Below are 18,418 nucleotides of genomic sequence, written 5' to 3' on the forward strand. Positions count from 1 at the left end.
AAAAATCACAGTTTGGTGCGGTATATGGGCTGGTGGCATCATTGGACCGTATTTCTTCAAAGATGAGGCGAATCGTAACGTAACTGTGAACTATGAGCGCTATCGTGAGATGATATCAAACTTTTATTTGCCCAAGGTGCAAGAGCTTAACTTGCATGACATGTGGTTTCAACAAGACAGTTCCGTTTTATTTCACGTTCGAGACCAATCAATTGGCGGCCTAGATCATGCGATTTAACACTTTTAGACTAATTTTTGTAGGGCTATGTTAAAGTTCATGTCTATACAGACAAGCCCGTTTCAGTTGAAGCATTGAAGACAACATTGAAGCACTTATTCATGAGACAACGAGCGAAATGATGGAAAGAGTATGCCAAAATTAGACTAAGCGAACATACCATGTAAGGCGCAGTCACGGTCAACATTGGCATGAAATAATCTTCAAGTATTAAGTGGACCGTAATATCGATTCAAATAAAGATTTCATGTATTTTTCTGATTTTTTTTTTGAACTTTCCTATAGCTCTTACAAAAAACACCCTTTATATAGGTCATTTAAAATGAAGAATGATAAACTTTGGGAAGCTAATATCCATTCTAGCTTGCAAAATTGATATCAATTCTAGGGTGACCAAGAAAGAAATAATATGCAGTATCTCAAGATTAGGGTTTTCAGTTAAAAATATGAAAGGAAAGGCGAAAGCCGCAACTCTAGACTTGCGCCTTCCCTTTCATCTTTTTAACTGAAAACCCCAATCTTGAGACACTGCATATTATTTCTTTCTTGGTCGCCCTAGAATGGATATCAACTTTGCAAGCTAGAATGGATATCAGCTTCCCAAAGTTTATCATTTTTACCAAAATCTACATTCACAAAAGTGCCCCCATTACTTGTCAACACCTGTTTTTTTTCGATAGGCTGTTTGTTTTTATCAATAAAATGTTATACAAAATAACAAAAAACTGAACAAACAAAAATCGTTTCATTTCTGATATATCACGCTAGGAGTAAGAGTTTATTAGAAAAAAAAAGAAAATGAAAATAATAACAAAGCATATTCTTGTTGTTTCTTTATGGTATTTATTTAATAGTATTTTACAGATATTTACAAATTGTTTGCATTTTGCATTTATATTTTATTTTAGAATATAACTTTTTTTTCTAAATTAATCGTTTTCTTTTTCTTAGATCGAATTAAATTTTTTGTTTTGTTGATAGTTTTTCATTACTTTTATCAATATAACTAAACTAGAGTAGAGCTTAGAAACTAGAGGGGTTTTTTCGCTTGCTTTAGATTTAATTTTGTTTCAATGTTGGTTTTGTTTGTTTTTTATAAAAATATTTTATTTTATATCCTTAGAATCTTAAAGGGGACTTCCTATGTTTGAGTGAGTTTCTCTTTTATTACTTTTTTACAGCTCTAAAATTTGCATTTGTAAAATATAAAAAAAATTTTAAAAGAAAAATATTTTGCTACAAACATTATAAAAAATTAAGATTTTTTATATTCAAACAAATCAATCGATTAAATAAAACAATGTTCTTAGCAATCTATTATAGGTGTAATAGCGTATTCTTCATTATTTTTTCATTTATTTACAAAGTTTGTCAGTTTTAAGGTGTACACACAATTTTTCGTTTGTTAAGATTAGAGAAATGTCATTGGAATTATTTAAGGGGAAATACTTTAGCAATATGAATTCTGTATATTATACAGCTATAACTAAAATTCCGTTATTTTTCATAAAAAAAGTTGAAGCTAGAACTTGCTTTGATCCATTCAAATTTGAATTTCACTTCGAAAGTAATACAGCTTTGCCCAGTACAGCAGTGCGTATGAATAACAATTTATGGATAAGATAAATCATACGCACTGGTGATCAATGTACAAGGCGTTGTTACAATATATCAGAATACATGGAAAGGGTTTAAGTTCAAGTCTCTCAGACCAAAGTCGGTTTTTTTTTTGGGATTCCTTTTAAAGCCTACATGCCTTTTCTGGTAAAATTAGATCATATAACATTGTCAGATGCAATGTCTGTACTGAACTCCTAAAGGCATTTCAGTTGATCCGAATATAGTCGCGATTGGGTGCTGAGTGGCTCTTAGGCATTTCAAACTAATGTCTCATTCGTACCTTGCTCTCAAAGACATTACACTTGAGTTTCATATTTTCCTGCTTTTTGTGGGTGGGTATAAATTGTGTTTTCAAATTGTTACCCATGTTCCAAAGAACTTTCATTTTAACCCCATATTGTCATGGTCGCCTCGCATTTCCGCTTATATTTTGTTTAAAGTTTAGTTTTAGGTTGTGTTTTTGTTCTCTTATTAAAAAGGCGGCTTATTCCGAGGTCAACCCCATATATTTGACACCAAATGTTGATTTCAGATTCGAACTATACAACCATAGAACCTTTATTTGAACCACATTTTGCTCTGATTGCCCCATGTGACAGCTTTTGGCCTATTTTGGAGTCGAAGTTCGCAAATCAATTACAATATACCAAATTATAGGAGGTATGTAAACTTCTATAAAGGTTTTTCCGATCAATGTGGGCTTTAGAGAATGCTAAAAAGAATTAACACTGAACATACAGACATACACTGGTGGAAAAATGGCGATACATTGCAAATACCTACTGGTATTATAATGTTCGTGTCATTCGCTTGCAGTGGCTCTAATAAATAAATGCGCTTGCAGTGGCTCTAGGAGTTAAAATCGGGCGATATATATATATATAAAAGCTATATCTAAATCTGAACCGATTTCCATGAAATTCACCAGTAATGTCGGAAGTCATAAGAAAATCCTTCCTGCCAATTTCGAGAGAATTGATTAACAAATGACCATTTTATTGCAGTATTACTGCAAATCGGACGATTTTTTCCAATTTAATAGGCTTACATACCCATATCAAATTTGAAGATAATCGGATGAAAACTCGGACATGTACTTTGTACACAAATTAACATGGACAGACGGACGGACAGACAGACAGACGGACATTGCTAAATCGAATCAGAAAGTGATCCTGAGTCGATCGGTAGACTTATCAATGGGTCCATCTCTCTTCCTTTTGGGTGTTACAAACAATTTCACTAAGTTATAATACCCTGTACCACAGTAGTGGTGTAGGGTATAACTATTAAGATGAATCTTACACTTATAATAACGTAATTCCAAAATTTGGCCTGGATATGCACAAACTTTGGCACGAGTTGTAAACCAAAGATCCTGAATTTAACTGCGGTTGCTAACATGTTGGCTGATATATTTGCAGGGAACTCTTCCCTGCCGGATAGCAATCAACCACTCCCCCCAATCCAAGATGTATCTGGCATCATGCCCCAAATATTTTTTCGAACTCGTGGAGTTAAAAGGGTTCTTGAAAATCTAGACGTAAATAAATCTCCGGGCCCGGTTGGCATATCAACATTTGTCTTACGCAAGTGTTCTTCGACGCTCGTTCGTCCATTACGCAACCCTTACAACCTTGCCTACCATGCGGGAGTCTTCCCGGCGCGTTGGAAGGTTGCGAATGGTAAGCCAATACCCAAGAAATATGAGGCAAACAACCCTGCGAATTATCGGTCAATTGCAATATGCTCCGCTCTCTCCAAGGTCATGGAGAGCATGGTTAATCACTATCCTTTGTGGTATTTAGAATCTAAAGGCCTTCTTAGCGACCAACAGTATGGGTTCCGCAGAAATCTCTCTACGGGCGACCTCATGGCACTTCTGTCGGAACGTTGAAGTCTTTCAACCCACCAGTTTGGTGAGAGTAAGCTTGTGGCTCTGGATATCTCCAAGGCATAGGGTCTGGCACGGTGCACTACTATCAAAGCTTGTCGCATTAGGTGTCGGAAATGGCTTGGTTCGATTTGTTTCGAGCTTTCTCAGAGATCGCATTATACGAGTCGTTATAGATGGATTCTCATCCAATGGGCACAAATTGACCGCAGGTGTACCCCAGGCCACTGTTCTTTCTCCTTCTCTTTTTCTAATTTTCTTCGACGATCTGTTGGGTCAGACATTGAATCCGATCTACTCATTTGCGGATCACAGTAATCTCTGTCATTCGTACTCATTCGACCATAGGCTTAGTCTTCGAGAGTTTTGAGCACAAGAAGCGAGTTATGGACGATACACTCTGCCAGGATTTGCTGGCAAATTTTGAGTGGGCTCGAATGAATCGAGTAGATTTTAATGCACGGAAGACTCGGTGCTGCTTGTTGTACATACAAACGATTCGCTGACCCATTACGATCATCTTTGTCTATCAACGGTGTAGCTGTTGAGCAATCAGAAGCTCTTGATGTTCTGGGCATGAAAATACAAAGTGATGTCCGTCGGGTTAAACATGTATTTGAAGTGTCGAAAGAAGCATTGAAGCGTTTAGGTTTCCTTAAACGTTGTAGGAATTACTTCATTAGGTTTGATGTTCTTAACATCTACACCAGTTTCATAGGGCCTAAAATTGGAGTACAACTCACATGTATGGGCTGGAGCTTCAAAATCATCCCTGGAGCTACTGGACCGTGTGTAGAGGAGAGCGATGGCTTTGATTGGGGACAGTGGGGTATCTAACTCCATTGCCTCCCTTCATCATCGTCGCAATGTGGGTTGTTTGCCGATGTTCTATTGGTACTTTCATGGTGTGTGTTCGTCTGATATTCGTCTTCTTATTCCTGATGTAAGGATGTATGTTAGGGCTACTGGAGGGCGTTGATTGGAGACAGTGGGGTATCCAACTCCATTGCCTCCCTTCATCATCGTCGCAATGTGGGTTGTTTGGCGCTGTTCTATTGGTACTTTCATGGTGTGTGTTCGTCATACATCCTTACATCAGGAATAAGAACCTGATGTAAGGATGTATGTCAGGTATGCTAGACATTCCAGAACTCACACCCTTTTGTAATTGATTGGCCAGCGGACCGCGCAATGCAATACAGAGAGAATTCTTATTTCGCCCGAACCGTTCGTATGTGGAATCGACTTCCGGCTAATGTTTTTCCCACCCACTTTGACATCCAAAGATTTAAGACAAATTTCAATTCACACTACATCCTTTTTCCCCCCTCCAATTCCTAATTTCCTCTCGCCAACGCAAAGCACCGCATTCATAGGGGACATCCTCTGCGTGATGGCTGATAGAAAAAAAAAATTAAATTAAATAAAATTTAAATAATTATAGTCAACTTATCATTCACAGCTGTCAAAAAAAGGAATTTTAGCCCTGGTCATGCTGTAAAGCTTTCTGTCTGCTTTCAAATTTACTACTTGCATTGGCAGAAGGAGAATTATTAAGAGCTGCCTTATGTCATGTACCACCGTGCGTATGATTATTAATTATTGATCGCAAATAAATCATACGCACTGCAGTACACAACCTGTTGATGAAACACTGTTAGGATGATTTTCAAAGATGTTTTACGACCAGAATGTGTTTTACTGTGATTTTCTAATAAAATCTTTACGAAAATATTTTAAGAGATTTTTTAATAAATTTTCCCCATTTATCAACAAAAAATTGCGTGTACAACTTTTTAAAATATATTTTTTTCTTAATATTCCTTTCGTTTTTATATCGAGTGCTAATACCATTTTTACCATTTCTTACAATTTCAGCTTAACAAATGTGTTTTATTTTCTGTTGTTATTTAAAAGACAGACTAAGACGGCAGACACTTAAAAGTTTACATACCGGTTAATCATTTCGGTGTTTATAACTCGAATAGTTCCTCAAGGGTTTGCTGTCTAAATGCCTATACAAATTTATGTATTTTTTTTTTTTTTTGAATAAAAAAAAAAAATTACACTCGTGAAAAAATAGTGGCCTTAACATATTACTCATATATAAAAAATAATATCTAAAGATGTTGCTTTATAAAAATCATGTTTAAACTTAAATTTATATATCTATAGTTCTAGAAAGAAAAAAATTCAAAAAAAAAACAGAGAAATTGTTTAAACTTCGTTATGGTATTTAGTTATTATTGGTGGTTTAAGTGGATCGTTATATTGTATTTTATTTAAAAAGGATTTTCAATGTAGCATACTTTTTTGTTTTTGTTTTTTCTTTTGCTTTTTGTTTTCAACTGCTTCTAGAGAATGTAAAATTGTACAACTTTTGTTCTGTTTTATGGTTAAGTTTTTGTTTTTGTTTCGTTTTATTATTTTTTTTTGTTTGTTTTGTTTTGTTACTGTTGTTGCCCTTCAATGTATTTGAGTTTACCTTTGTTTTTTTCCATTTAAAACCGTTGCTTTTCGTTATTGTTTTCATTTGTTCTTGTTTGCTGCTGTTGTAGTTGTTCTCTTTGTCTGTTTGCTGTTTGCAATGTTTTCATATTTAAAAACTATTTTAAAATCCATTTCAATATTTCATATTTCATATGTGTGGGTGTGTGTGTGAGTATGTGAGAGAGAGTGTATATTTGCTGTATGCAAACCCACATTCAATATGAGCTTTTGTCATTGTCTTTATGGGAAGTGTTTGTTTCCCATGTATTTGTGGCAGGATTTTTGTCATTCTATAGTAACTTTATGTTTTTGTTCTCCATGTGGTCGTAGCTATTTGCTGTGTGTGTATGTGTGTGGGTGTTTCCTTCTTTTTTCTGCGGCAGTGTGTTTTTCATGTAAGTGTTGTTTCCGTTTCCATTTTCAAATAAAGCCAACTTAAATTTATATCCTGTATTTTCAGATATTGTGTGTCTTTGTTTTTCTTCTTTTTTTTTTTTTTTTGAGAGAGAGAGAGATTTAAAATAAATCGCCTTTTTTCTCTGGTTTTTCTTCGATTTCTGAGGGCGTTCATTTTACGCGCTTTATCCGAACTATGTTAAGTGTGTAACATTTTGTGATTTAAAGATGCAAAACATAATGATTTTTTTCGGTTTTTTTTTTGTTTTTCAATAGTAATTAAAAGAAAACGAAAAGGAAAATAATATGTTGTTTGGAAATATTGTCTTTTAAAAGCTTAAAAATGTCAGTCTTTAGTATGTAGTTTGATGATCTGAAAAGAGATAAAAAAGAAAAAAAGGGGGATTAAAATTGGTTATTGACATAAGTGTAAATCGCTTAATGTCATATTGAAAATAAGATTTTAAAATATTGTAATAAGGCTGTTCTAAAACCTGCACCATAGGATGGGGGTACTCTAATAACGTCATTTCGTTTGCAACACCTCGAAATATTGGTTTTAGACCATCTAAAGCCCAATAATCTTCATCGTCATGAAGTTTTAAATTGATCTAGCAGATCGTTCAGAGTTTTGTACAATTATGTTTTATTGATCTCCGTTGCACAATGGGAGAAAATCGAAAAAAAAACTAATAAAAAATTTTACAAGTGGGAACCGGTAGATATATCCCTTTGAGATTTGGAGTCGTTAGAGCTTGGGGCTTCGAAAAATTGTTCAGGCTATCAAATCTTCATATCAAAATTCTGTTTTTGCTGAATAGTGCTTCAGATATACAATATCTCTGCTGGTTTTGGGGATATACGAGTTTTAATATTGCCATATAGCTGCCATAAAAATCGATCTTGGGTCTTGACATCTTGAGGCTCTAGAGGGCGCAATTCTTATCCGATTGGAATGGAAATTTACACGACGTGTTTTATTATGATATTCAACAATTGTGCCAAGTATGGTTTAAATCAGTCTAAAACCTGATGTAGCAGCAATTGTGCCAAGTATGGTTCAAATCGGTCCATGACCTGATATAGCTGCCATATAAACCGATCTTGGGTTTTAATTTCTTGAGCCTCTAGAGGGCGCAATTCTTATCCGATTAAAATGAAATTTTGCACGACGTGTTTTGCTATGACTTGCAATAACTGTGCCAAATAAGGTTCAAATCGGTCAATAACCTGATATAGCTGCCATATAAACGGATCTTGGGTCTTGATTTTTTGAGCCTCTAGAGGGCGCAATTCTTATCCGATTGGAATGAAATTTTCCACGACTTCCGAGCTGTTATCACATGAAATTTATTTCGTTTTTCAGTATTAGCCATTATATGTGTATGTTTTGATTTTAAGTTGTTTTTATACCCACCACCATAGGATGGGGGTATACTAATCTAGTCATTCTGTTTGTAACACCTCGAAATATTGATCTTTGACCCCATAATGTATACATATTCTGAATCGTCTCGTGATTCTGAGTCGGTCTAGCTTTGTCCGTCCGTCCATCTGTCGAAGTCACGGTAGCGGTCGAACGGGTAAAGCTAGCCGTTTGAACTTTTGCATAGATTCTTCTTATTGATGAAGGTCGTTGGGGATTGTAAATTGGCCACATCGGTTTAGATTTGGATATAGCCGCCATATAAACCGATCCCCGGATTTGACTTCTTGAGCCCTTAGAAACCTCAATTTCCATCCGATTTGGCTGAAATTTGCATAAAATTTTGAGTTACTTCAACTTCAACATCCGATCCATATAGTTTGATCGAAATCGGTTCAGATTTAGATATAGCTCCCATCTATATGTTCATCACATTTTGGGTAATTTTTTGTCATTTGTCAACGGTAGTTATTACATTTTGAACATATTTGCTTTGCTCGAATTTGAATCAGTAATTTTAATAACCTTTTTGAATACATCCGCCGAGTTTCATCAAAATTGGTTCAGAATTAGATATACCCCCACTTTTGTATATATAGGGCAGGTGTAGGGTATTATAAAGTCGGCACAGCCCGACTTTTGTCTTTCCTCACTGGTTTTAAAAATGATTAAAATCAATAAATTACACTCTCCTTGAATGGTTAGCTGTGTTTTAATAAAATTTAATTATTTTGTAGTATACTGCTACTCACCATTAGGTCAGACTACATTATCATTACTATAGACTTCATTTATATGCTTTCCGGATGACTTATCCTTCATATTGCATTGCTGTAAATAAAAGAAAAAAAATTACAATCATTAAAGGTTATAAAAATATTGGAAATATGCAGAAAGCTAACTTTAAATGTTTTTCCAAAGGTTTCCCTAGATAATATAATACTTTAATTTTTTTTAATTTAAAGCTTTAATATACCCCATGCCATAGTTCAGTCGCAAAATCCATCGTTTTTATAATTGTAACCACTCATCTAAATAGCAATCAGTGCTGTTCGCCACAGTTGTAAGGTTTCATATTAAAAAATTAATAAACGTTGGTTTCCGGCATTAATGAAATACGCACTTAGTGTAATTTATGTTATCAATAAATTCATTAATAACTTGGTCAAACATAAATCACTCGCCTAATAAACCGCTGCAACCAAATCCCCTTTCAAAGCCCGGCGAACAAGTGTTGCTTTGCTCACTCCGCCTTTGTTCGTTCTCCATGACTTTCAGCCATAGTATGGGGAAACCTTAAAATAAATTTTTTAATTGCTGCAAAATCATAAATCAAAATTTTTACAACAGCTCCATAAGGAGCAGAAGGAAATGAAATGAAGGGCAGCGCGGTTAGAGGTACAGTAGCAAATCATGGCCAACAAATCTCTTGACAGAAATTATATTGAATTGAACATAAAGTTGGTCATTACGAAACAAGAAAAAAGTCAACATTTCTTTGCATTGCAAGGACTTTACTTCCTTCCTTGCGTTGTGTTGAAGCTACAAAATGTTTCTCTCACTCAGATGATATATACGTTTTGGATTCGGTTTATTCTTTTGCTGTTGTGCTTTTCAGGTTTAATTAATTTGCGGAGAGGGCATTGGGCAACAACTACCAGAACATCTGATATTAGGAATTCCGTAAAATGTTTATCACCCAAACAGATGGGGAAGTGGTAACACAAATGGGCGTGGGCATACAATTTCTTGAGGGGGAGATACAACATTTTTTTTATAGAATGATTATAAACATGAAATACAAAATCAGAGTCCTTATTGCAACTCTAAAGGATAACAAAATCCAAAATGTATAAAAAATTTTGGAGACAGATAGGGCAATTGCAAGGCCAGCAAATTTGTGGCATCATAATACAGCTAATATCTAGTAAGTCCGTTTGCAACTTCTCCAAATATTAAATTTGCGACTCTATAAAATATATTCCTGGTCCTTTTGATATTCTAATACTATCTAGCCATGTCCGTCCATCAGTGTATATCACAAAAGCGTATAACGATTAAAGATATCTGCTTGAAATTTTGCAAGGATACTTCTTATTGACGTAGATGTTTGGGTATAGTTAATGGGCGAAATAGGTCAAGGAGAAAGCCTAGGTTTAAGTGGCAGTCTGGTTTAAGTGACAGTCTGCCATCAGACTCACTTAGACGTTTTCGTCCATTGAGATATCACATAAACAGAAGGAAGGAAGATGCCTTCTAGTCACTACTGCCAAACTATCCAGATCGCTTTAGAAAGCCCTACAACTTGCGAATGTTCGCATTCGCAAAATCAGACAGGGTCTCAAAGAAATGAGAACCTAAAGTGGAACATCTTCTGATTGCCACTGTTGGACAAATAGACAGAAGGTTACGCCGCACCTCCTCAAAAACATTCCCAAAGAGGACAAATTTACGACCATATCAATATGGGGCTCAAATGAAAGGTCTTTGGGAGTAAAGCATAGTTCTGATATCAATATTCGAGAAAAAGTTTCTATGGGACCACCCCACCCCCATAACACCACACAAATTGGAAGTATTTGCTGACCGTTGCATTATGCGGCTCAAATAAGAGGTATTTTAGAGTAGGACACGAATCTGATATATATTTTCAAGGCCGAGTCACTGAGTGGCCGCCCCAAACCGGTCATGTTTGCCGACTATGGAAATATGCGGCTCAAATGAAAGGTATTTGGAAGTAGATCACGAACCAGATATCAACATGCAGGACCAACTGTCCAGGGGATGTCTTAACACCATAAAAATCCCCCAAACAGGACTTAATTTCTCACTAAGACAATTTGGGTATACAATACAGTGGAGCTCCATATTGATAGTTTTTGGGGGGATTTTTTTAAGGGGCTTAAATGAAAGGTATGGAGATTAGAAAACGAATTTGATATCTAACTTCGAGGCCAATGCCAATAAGGGGTTCAAGTAAATAATATATAGATACATGAGAATAGAGTACGTAGCTGATATCTTTTTAGGGCTTAGTGTTTGGGAGACCACCCCTCTCCCCAAAACACCCCAAATCGGGCATATGATTGATACCCATTTTCGGGACCAGTTTTCTGGGGGTCTCCCCTTTCCCAAAATAGACCTCAAACAGCAATTATTTACTCACCATCGCAAAATGGGTCTCAAATTAAGGTATTTGGGAGTTGAATGCGAAAATCCAACTGTGTGACCATGTATTTGGGACACCGCTCTTTCCCTAAAAACCCCCCAAAAAGTAAAAATTTGACGGCCATGTCATTATGTGGCTCAAATAAAAGGTATTTGAGATTGGAAAACTAGTTTATAACCAATTTTTGAGGCCTAGTGTTTGGGGGACGTCTCATCCTATATACTCTATTTAAGCCAATGGCAATATGGGGTTTAAATAAATGGTATTTGAGACAAGAGCACGATGCTGATATTTTTTCAGGGCCAAGTGTCTAGTGGATCACTTCTAAATCGGACATCATCAGAATATCAGGCGGAAATAAAGTCTTTTTAGAATGGCATTAAACCCTCTGAGCGTATTAGTGGTTCAATAAAGATCATATGGAATTCAGATAAAGGCACTTATATTGTTATATTGTTAGTCCAGCGATATGCATACACTTTTTTCGTAGCATGGCATTTCACTAAAAGCTCTTTTTTTGTCGAAAATAAATATGCAAAGGATAACTTGGCGCCATGTAAGGTAAAAGAAGGAGCAGCGGAGCGGGCCCGGTTTAGCTGGTTTTACATAATTACGGTTGTAGTTTTGTGGATCGCACGTAGTTCTTTGAGTCCCATTATGATACCGAAAGCTATACTGATCTTTTTTTTTAGCGATCTGGATGGTTCAACGGTAGGTACTAGAAGGCATCTTCCTTCTTCTGTTCCTGTGGTAACACAATGGACGAAAATGTCTAAGTGAGTCTGATGGCAGATTGCCACTTAAACCTAACCTAACCTATACTGATCTTCTTTTTACTTCCCTTGAGTAATGGCCTGGTCTTCTCAAGATTCCTAAGGATTTTCGACGTCCTCCTGACCGTATCACTGTCTGCAATGCGCGTTCGTTGCTCCCGCACTTAACTCGGACTGCGTTGCCCCAAATGTCTTCTTCGACTTTATTTACCAAGTTTACTGTCGGCAGTCCATCGGTCTTCATGACCAAATCGTAAGCCCTTTTATTCCCTTTACTCCGCAATGGCCCACGCCCAAACGATGCGGATGGTGGCATCTACAGATAAGGCGTTGTTCTCCTTCTTACACTCAAAGACTTTTCGTAACCTTACCGTCTTGGTTGTTATAGCCCTGATGGCAAGTTTACTGTCCATAAAGATGTTCCCTTGGGCAGTAAACTGGTCAAAGGGGAAATTACAATCAAGACGGTAAGGCCATGAACTGCGATATAGTGTAACAAGAAGATTAACTCCTCAATGTTGCAAATGAAGCAATAAAACCCAACCATGCGGAGTTCCTCTGGACACAAATTTTCCGAGTTTATAATTCAGCCTTTCAGCATCGCATCAATCCCATAAACGTAAGAGGGGTACCCTTATGTCCATCAGGACTCCAACTTCACGTTATTAAAAGCCTCATCTATGCCAAACGAGGTCGCCCATACACAAATTATCTTCGATGTAGTGCACCGAATCATGAATTACGCTGTCAGCCGACCTCCCTTAGTATTGATAGCCGCAGACAATAGAAGGGTAGAGATGGTCCCAAATACATATGTCTATTATTCTCAACAGGGTCTTCAATTTAAGGATGAGAGACCGATTGACCTGTAGTAAAGAGTGGCTCATCTACAAAATCTTTCTTCGCTTATGTTTTTCAAGAACGAGTACAATTAAGCTTTTAAACGGTCTTTAATCTGATATAGCTCTTATTTAAGTCGATCCTTGGTAAATCGGAGCCCCTGGAAAAAGCAATTTTTATTCGATAAGGCTAAAATTTTGCATGTCGTTTTTATTATGAGCAATTCTTCTGAGAAATTCTCATTTTTGAAAATGTTTTCGATTGCTTTCAATTCCTTTTAAATTTCTTATGTTTATCATTAATTAAGCATCTTATTGCCTGTAAATTCTCTTGAAGGATACCGACCTAGTCCTCACCTCCCCATTTCCTACGCCTTTGGCTATACAGCAAGTAAAACAAGGAAAGAAAAATAAACTGAAGTGAAAAAAAAACTCAAAATTAATTAAAAACAATTAGCAACGTTTAATTTCGTGAAACGTTTAATTTCATGATATAAACATTTTTCACGTGCTTCGCTAGCAGACGAATTAACGAAACAACGATGCAAAGATGCCACACAGTCAACAATTAAGGCAGATACACGGCGAATGAATTAACTGGCAAGGACATTGTGTAGGTGTGTGTGTGTGTGTGTGTGCGTTATACTCAAAAATAAACAACCGTAGAGGTGTCTATGCCACCCACATGAAAATTCCTTAAAGCGCTAGGAAACGGGGTGCGTAAGATGAAGGAAGGCCATCTAGTAAGGGAAGGCTGGGTATTTAGAGGCGTTGAAAAACAATGCAAACATTAATAACGGTATGTTAATGTTTAAATGGTCGATTAATGGATTTTGAAGCGTGTTTAAAGTTTTATTACATTAAAAAAAAAATGTCAGAACAAGGGCGTTAATTTTGTTCTTTTTGTTTGGAGTGGTGTGGGTGGCTGTTGTTGCCTATATTCTTTGTTTTCGAGCCTGGCGGCGATAATTAAAAAATATTCAATTTGAAATGCCAGGGAATTTCAAGCTTAATAAGCACAGAGGAGAGCAGGGGCAAGACTCTTCATTTAATTTCTCTCTCTCTCTCTCTATGTTTCTCTGTTTATTTCACTTCCTAAGACATCCTTGAAGTTAGATAAACATTTTTGTTTATATGTTATCTGGCCTGTAATTTGCTGTCAGGTACAGACGGAAGATTTTTGTTTTGTAGTCAAGGAAATGGTGAAAGAAAAAATTTTTTCAAGATTTAGAGCAAATACTTGAGCAACTTCCTTGTGAACCGAGAGAGGCCATGTGATAGAAATAGCAACGAATGTTAATTACTTCATTTTCCTGCGATCGTTTAAAAGTCTTGGTGGAGGATTTTTATTTTTAGCATTTTATAATTATAAGTTTGTTGCGGGTTTTGGTAGTGGCATTATTAAATTCTTAAATTTGTCAAAGGTCATAGTAAACATTGTAGGTATAGTTGGAGAATAGGAGAACAAAATCACAAAAATTTGTATTAGCACTATACATTTAAATACAATTTAATAAGAATTTTTTTTTGCAATATTATATATGTAGACATACACATGTTTGTACTTCTTTATGTTAACACAAAATTCTATAAAACCCTGATATCAATAAAAATTGTATCTATAGACAAAATGTCAATTCAATTTAATCTAGTGAGAAAATTACTATGAAATTTATTAAACAACAAGTAAGGATGGGCTGAAGATGGGCGTAGCCGAAGTTTTGATACCCTACACCACATTGGATATGCAGGTTAAGTCATCGAATTTTAAATTTGCTTGAATTTGATAGGTAGAATTTCTATTAAAATCCGAACACACTGTATAAACCATATAGTAAATCGTTGTATACATTTTTTAGAAGATCGATTGATTAATGGGTTAGCTAGCAAAGGCCTTAAAGCAAAAATCGGGAGATGCATATATATGACAGCTATATCTAAATTTGAACCGATTTCTATTAAATTCAATAGCAATGCCGGCAGTCATAAGGAAATCCTTTTTGCCAATTTTCGCGTGAATCGGTTAACAAATGTCCAAATTATTGCAATACTAGTCAAAATCGGACTAACATATATATGGAAGCTATATCTAAATCTGAACCGATTTCCATGAAATTCTTTAATAATGTTTTATAAATGACGATATTATTAAAATTTTAGTCCAAATCGGACGAAGGGAGCTATTGGGTTGCCCAAAAAGTAATTGCGGATTTTTTAAAAGAAAGAAAATGCATTTTTAATAAAGCTTAGAATGAACTTTAATCAAATATACTTTTTTTACACTTTTTTTCTAAAGCAAGCTAAAAGTAACAGCTGATAACTGACAGAAGAAAGAATGCAATTACAGAGTCACAAGCTGTGAAAAAATTTGTCAACGCCGACTATATGAAAAATCCGCAATTACTTTTTGGGCAACCCAATATATCTAAATCTGAACCAATTTTCAATAGGCTTCCCCTCTAGGTCCAAGAAAATGGTTGTACTAACTTTGAAGATGATGGGATGAAAATTGCGACCTGTATTTTGTACACAAATTAACATTGACAGACAGAGGGATAAATCAAAATCGAATCAGAAAGTGATTCTGAGCCACTTCAAAATGGCTTGCTCACAGCTTATACCAGCAATCGTTGTTGACGCTTACGACTCTCAACCACCATAATATGAAATGCCACTTTATGATTTGTTGAGCAACTAAGTTTTTTTTTTTTTTGCTAATGAGCATAAAATTATTGCTGGTCGTATTTTACATGGATCGCAACTGAATAGATGACATACACACAGCTATCGTTCAAAATGAACGTTGCTTATAACCTTGCACAGTTCATTCGTAGCTATCTCAACCACGACTAAAACAAAGACAATGCATGCATTGTTGCCACAACAGAAAATAATTTCCGACCAAAATGTTCAAAAAACCTACCAAATCTTCAACAAGCCGACCAAAATTTAAAATTTCTTAAAAATTTACCTTCAGACAAAATTTTGATCTTTTCTCTAAAACGACAAAATTTTGATAACAATTTCTTAAAGACAAAATTTATGATAAAATCTTTTCTAAATAAAAAAATTTTTACTAATAGAAAAAATTGCCGATCACATTGAAAATCTACCAAAATCGATTTGGGCCGTCCATCCGACCAAATCCTAAAATTTACAAAACCATGCGAGCAAATTTGGTAGAAAAAGCTCAAAAGGGCAACATTGAATGCATGTGACTTGGCTACCCTGAAGGGCTGAACATTGCTGATCTATGTGTCTTTACCGTTTGCTTGTCAGTTGTGGCATTGCTCTGCTTGCTTTGGCTTTACATGGCACTCATCTGAGTAGTGCTCATTCGCAAACAACATACGATGTTGGACACTCAAATTGAAAAGCACATCCACTGAACGATTGCTGAAACGTTCGATCAATAGTTGCTCTATTGTCCAGCGTTTCTAGCTAACATTGTTTTGATGTGGCATGCATAACAGGCGCTTGCTATGGCACAAGTGGCATTTGAGTGCCAAATTTAGGGTCTCTGGAGTTCTCTGATATGTACCACCTTTTCGTCATAATCCAGTGAAAAATGCATTATTTATGCACCCATAGTAGCTACATCGAAATATGGTCCGAACGAATTCGGCGCTGACATTGAGTGGTCTTATAAATACAAGTCACACAAGTTCAATTTTGGTTCAATATTGGCCTTTTTGGCAGCTTTATCCAAATACAGACTAGACGATCTGAAACACATGGGACACGAATGTCAAAAAGCCTAACATAAGTCACAAGCAGCACTGAGTCTTCCGTGCATTAAAATCTACTCGATTCATTCGACCCCACTGAGAAATGGTCAGCAAATCCTGGCAGTGTGTACCGTCCATAACCCGCCTCTTGTCCTCAATTTCTCGAAGACTTGGCTTATGGTCGAATGAGTACGAATGACAGAGATTACTGTCATCCGCAAATGAGTAGATCGGATTCGATGTCTAACTCAACAGATCGTTGATGAAAATTAGAAAAAGAGAAGGAGAAAGAACAGAGCCCTGGGGTACACCTGAGGTAAGTTTGTGCTCATTGGATGAGAACCCATCTATAACGACTCGAATAGTGCGATCACTGAGAAAGCTCGAAATAAATCGAACGAAGCCATTACCGACACCAAATGCGACAAGCTTTGATAGTAGTGCACCGTGCCAGACCCTATCAAATGCCTTGGAGTTATCCACAGCCACAACCTTACTCTCACCGAACTGGTGGATTGAGCGATTTCAACGTTCCGACAGAAGTGCCATGAGGTCACTCGATAAGAAGGCCATTAGACTCTAAATACCTCAGAAGATGGTGATTAACCATGCTCTCCTTGACCTTGGAGAGAGCGGAGCATATCGCAATTGGCCGATAATTCGCGGGGTTGTTTGCCTCACCCTTCTTGGATATTGGCTGAACGTTCGCAAACTTCCAACGCGCCGGGAAGACTCCCGCACGGTAGGCAAGGTTGAAAAGGTTTCGTAATGGACGAGCAAGCGTCGGAGAACACTTGCGTAAGCCAAGTGTTGATATGCCAACTGGGCCCGGGGATTTATTTACGTTTAGATTTTCAAGAACCCTTTTAACTCCACGAGTTCGAAAAAATATTTGGGGCATGATGTCAGATTCATTTTCGATTGAGGGGAGTGGTTGATTGCTATCCCGCAGGGAAGAGTTCCCTTCAAATATATCAGCCAACAATTTAGCCTTATCAACCGGTTCAGTGAACGTTTGATCATCCTTAACAAGAGTTGGAATAGATGAAGACCTACCCTTTACTCTTTTCACGAACGACCAAAAGCTCTTACTTCGTTGTGTTCCTCGTGTAGAAGCAAGAACCTTAGTACGCAGACGCTGTTCGTAAAGACATTTTTCGCGCCTAAGCACATTGGCACACGAAGATCTTGCCTGTTTGCCAGCAGTTCAGTATTGGCATTTTTATCCAAGCGCCAGTTCCTGAATGCAATCTATGTGGACCGTACGTAGTTGCTAGGAGGTACTAGCAGATTGTAGGATGCAGGCTGGAATAAGGGCCGATTCAAAGGAACACCATTTAGGGATCAATGCGTAGCAAAAAAAAAAAACCAAAAAATATGGGGAAAATTTACTAAATGGATTCCAGCGCATGCTTTAACAAGACTAAGATCTCGGATCTTGACTCCTTGAGGCTCTAGAAGGCGAAAGTCTTATCCGATTTGACTGAAATTTTGGACGTGACATTTTGTAATGACGTTCAACAACTGTATGGTTTAAATCGGTCAATAGCCAGATTTAACCTATCTTCAGAAGGGAATTCTTGAGCCTCTAGAGGACGTAATTCTTATACGATGTGGCTGCAAATTTCGGAAAACAACTCTTTAATATACATGCCAAGTATGGTATGCATCGTTGCATAACCAGAAACATCTCCCATACGAACCCTTCAAAACTGGCCTGTTCCGCGTGAGCAACGTAGGACAGTCAATTCAGAATGGTTTTTTGCTTGAAGTCTTAGGACAAATTCGAAAAACGAACAAGAGAAGACGAATTTACCATGATAATGCGAGCTCTCACACAAAGGC

The 18,418-nt window shown here is 36.7% G+C and overlaps 1 protein-coding gene across 2 annotated transcripts in view; it reads right to left on the reverse strand.

Annotated features, from left to right (window-relative positions):
- Positions 1-6,074: 6,074 nt before the first annotated feature.
- The window catches only part of LOC106089640 (semaphorin-2A-like), a 358,068-nt gene continuing 345,724 nt past the window's right edge, over positions 6,075-18,418 (reverse strand). For both annotated transcript variants that reach the window (XM_059369195.1, XM_059369194.1), the window contains exons 14-15: positions 8,817-8,895; positions 6,075-7,011 (exon numbers count right to left, since the gene is read on the reverse strand). In XM_059369195.1, coding sequence (XP_059225178.1) covers positions 8,824-8,895 — 72 coding nt within the window. In that variant the 3' untranslated portion in view covers positions 6,075-7,011; positions 8,817-8,823. The remainder of the gene's footprint in view (positions 7,012-8,816; positions 8,896-18,418) is intronic.

The sequence above is a fragment of the Stomoxys calcitrans genome, chromosome 5, assembly GCF_963082655.1.
Source record: "Stomoxys calcitrans chromosome 5, idStoCalc2.1, whole genome shotgun sequence".
In the NCBI taxonomy this organism is placed as follows: domain Eukaryota; kingdom Metazoa; phylum Arthropoda; class Insecta; order Diptera; family Muscidae; genus Stomoxys; species Stomoxys calcitrans.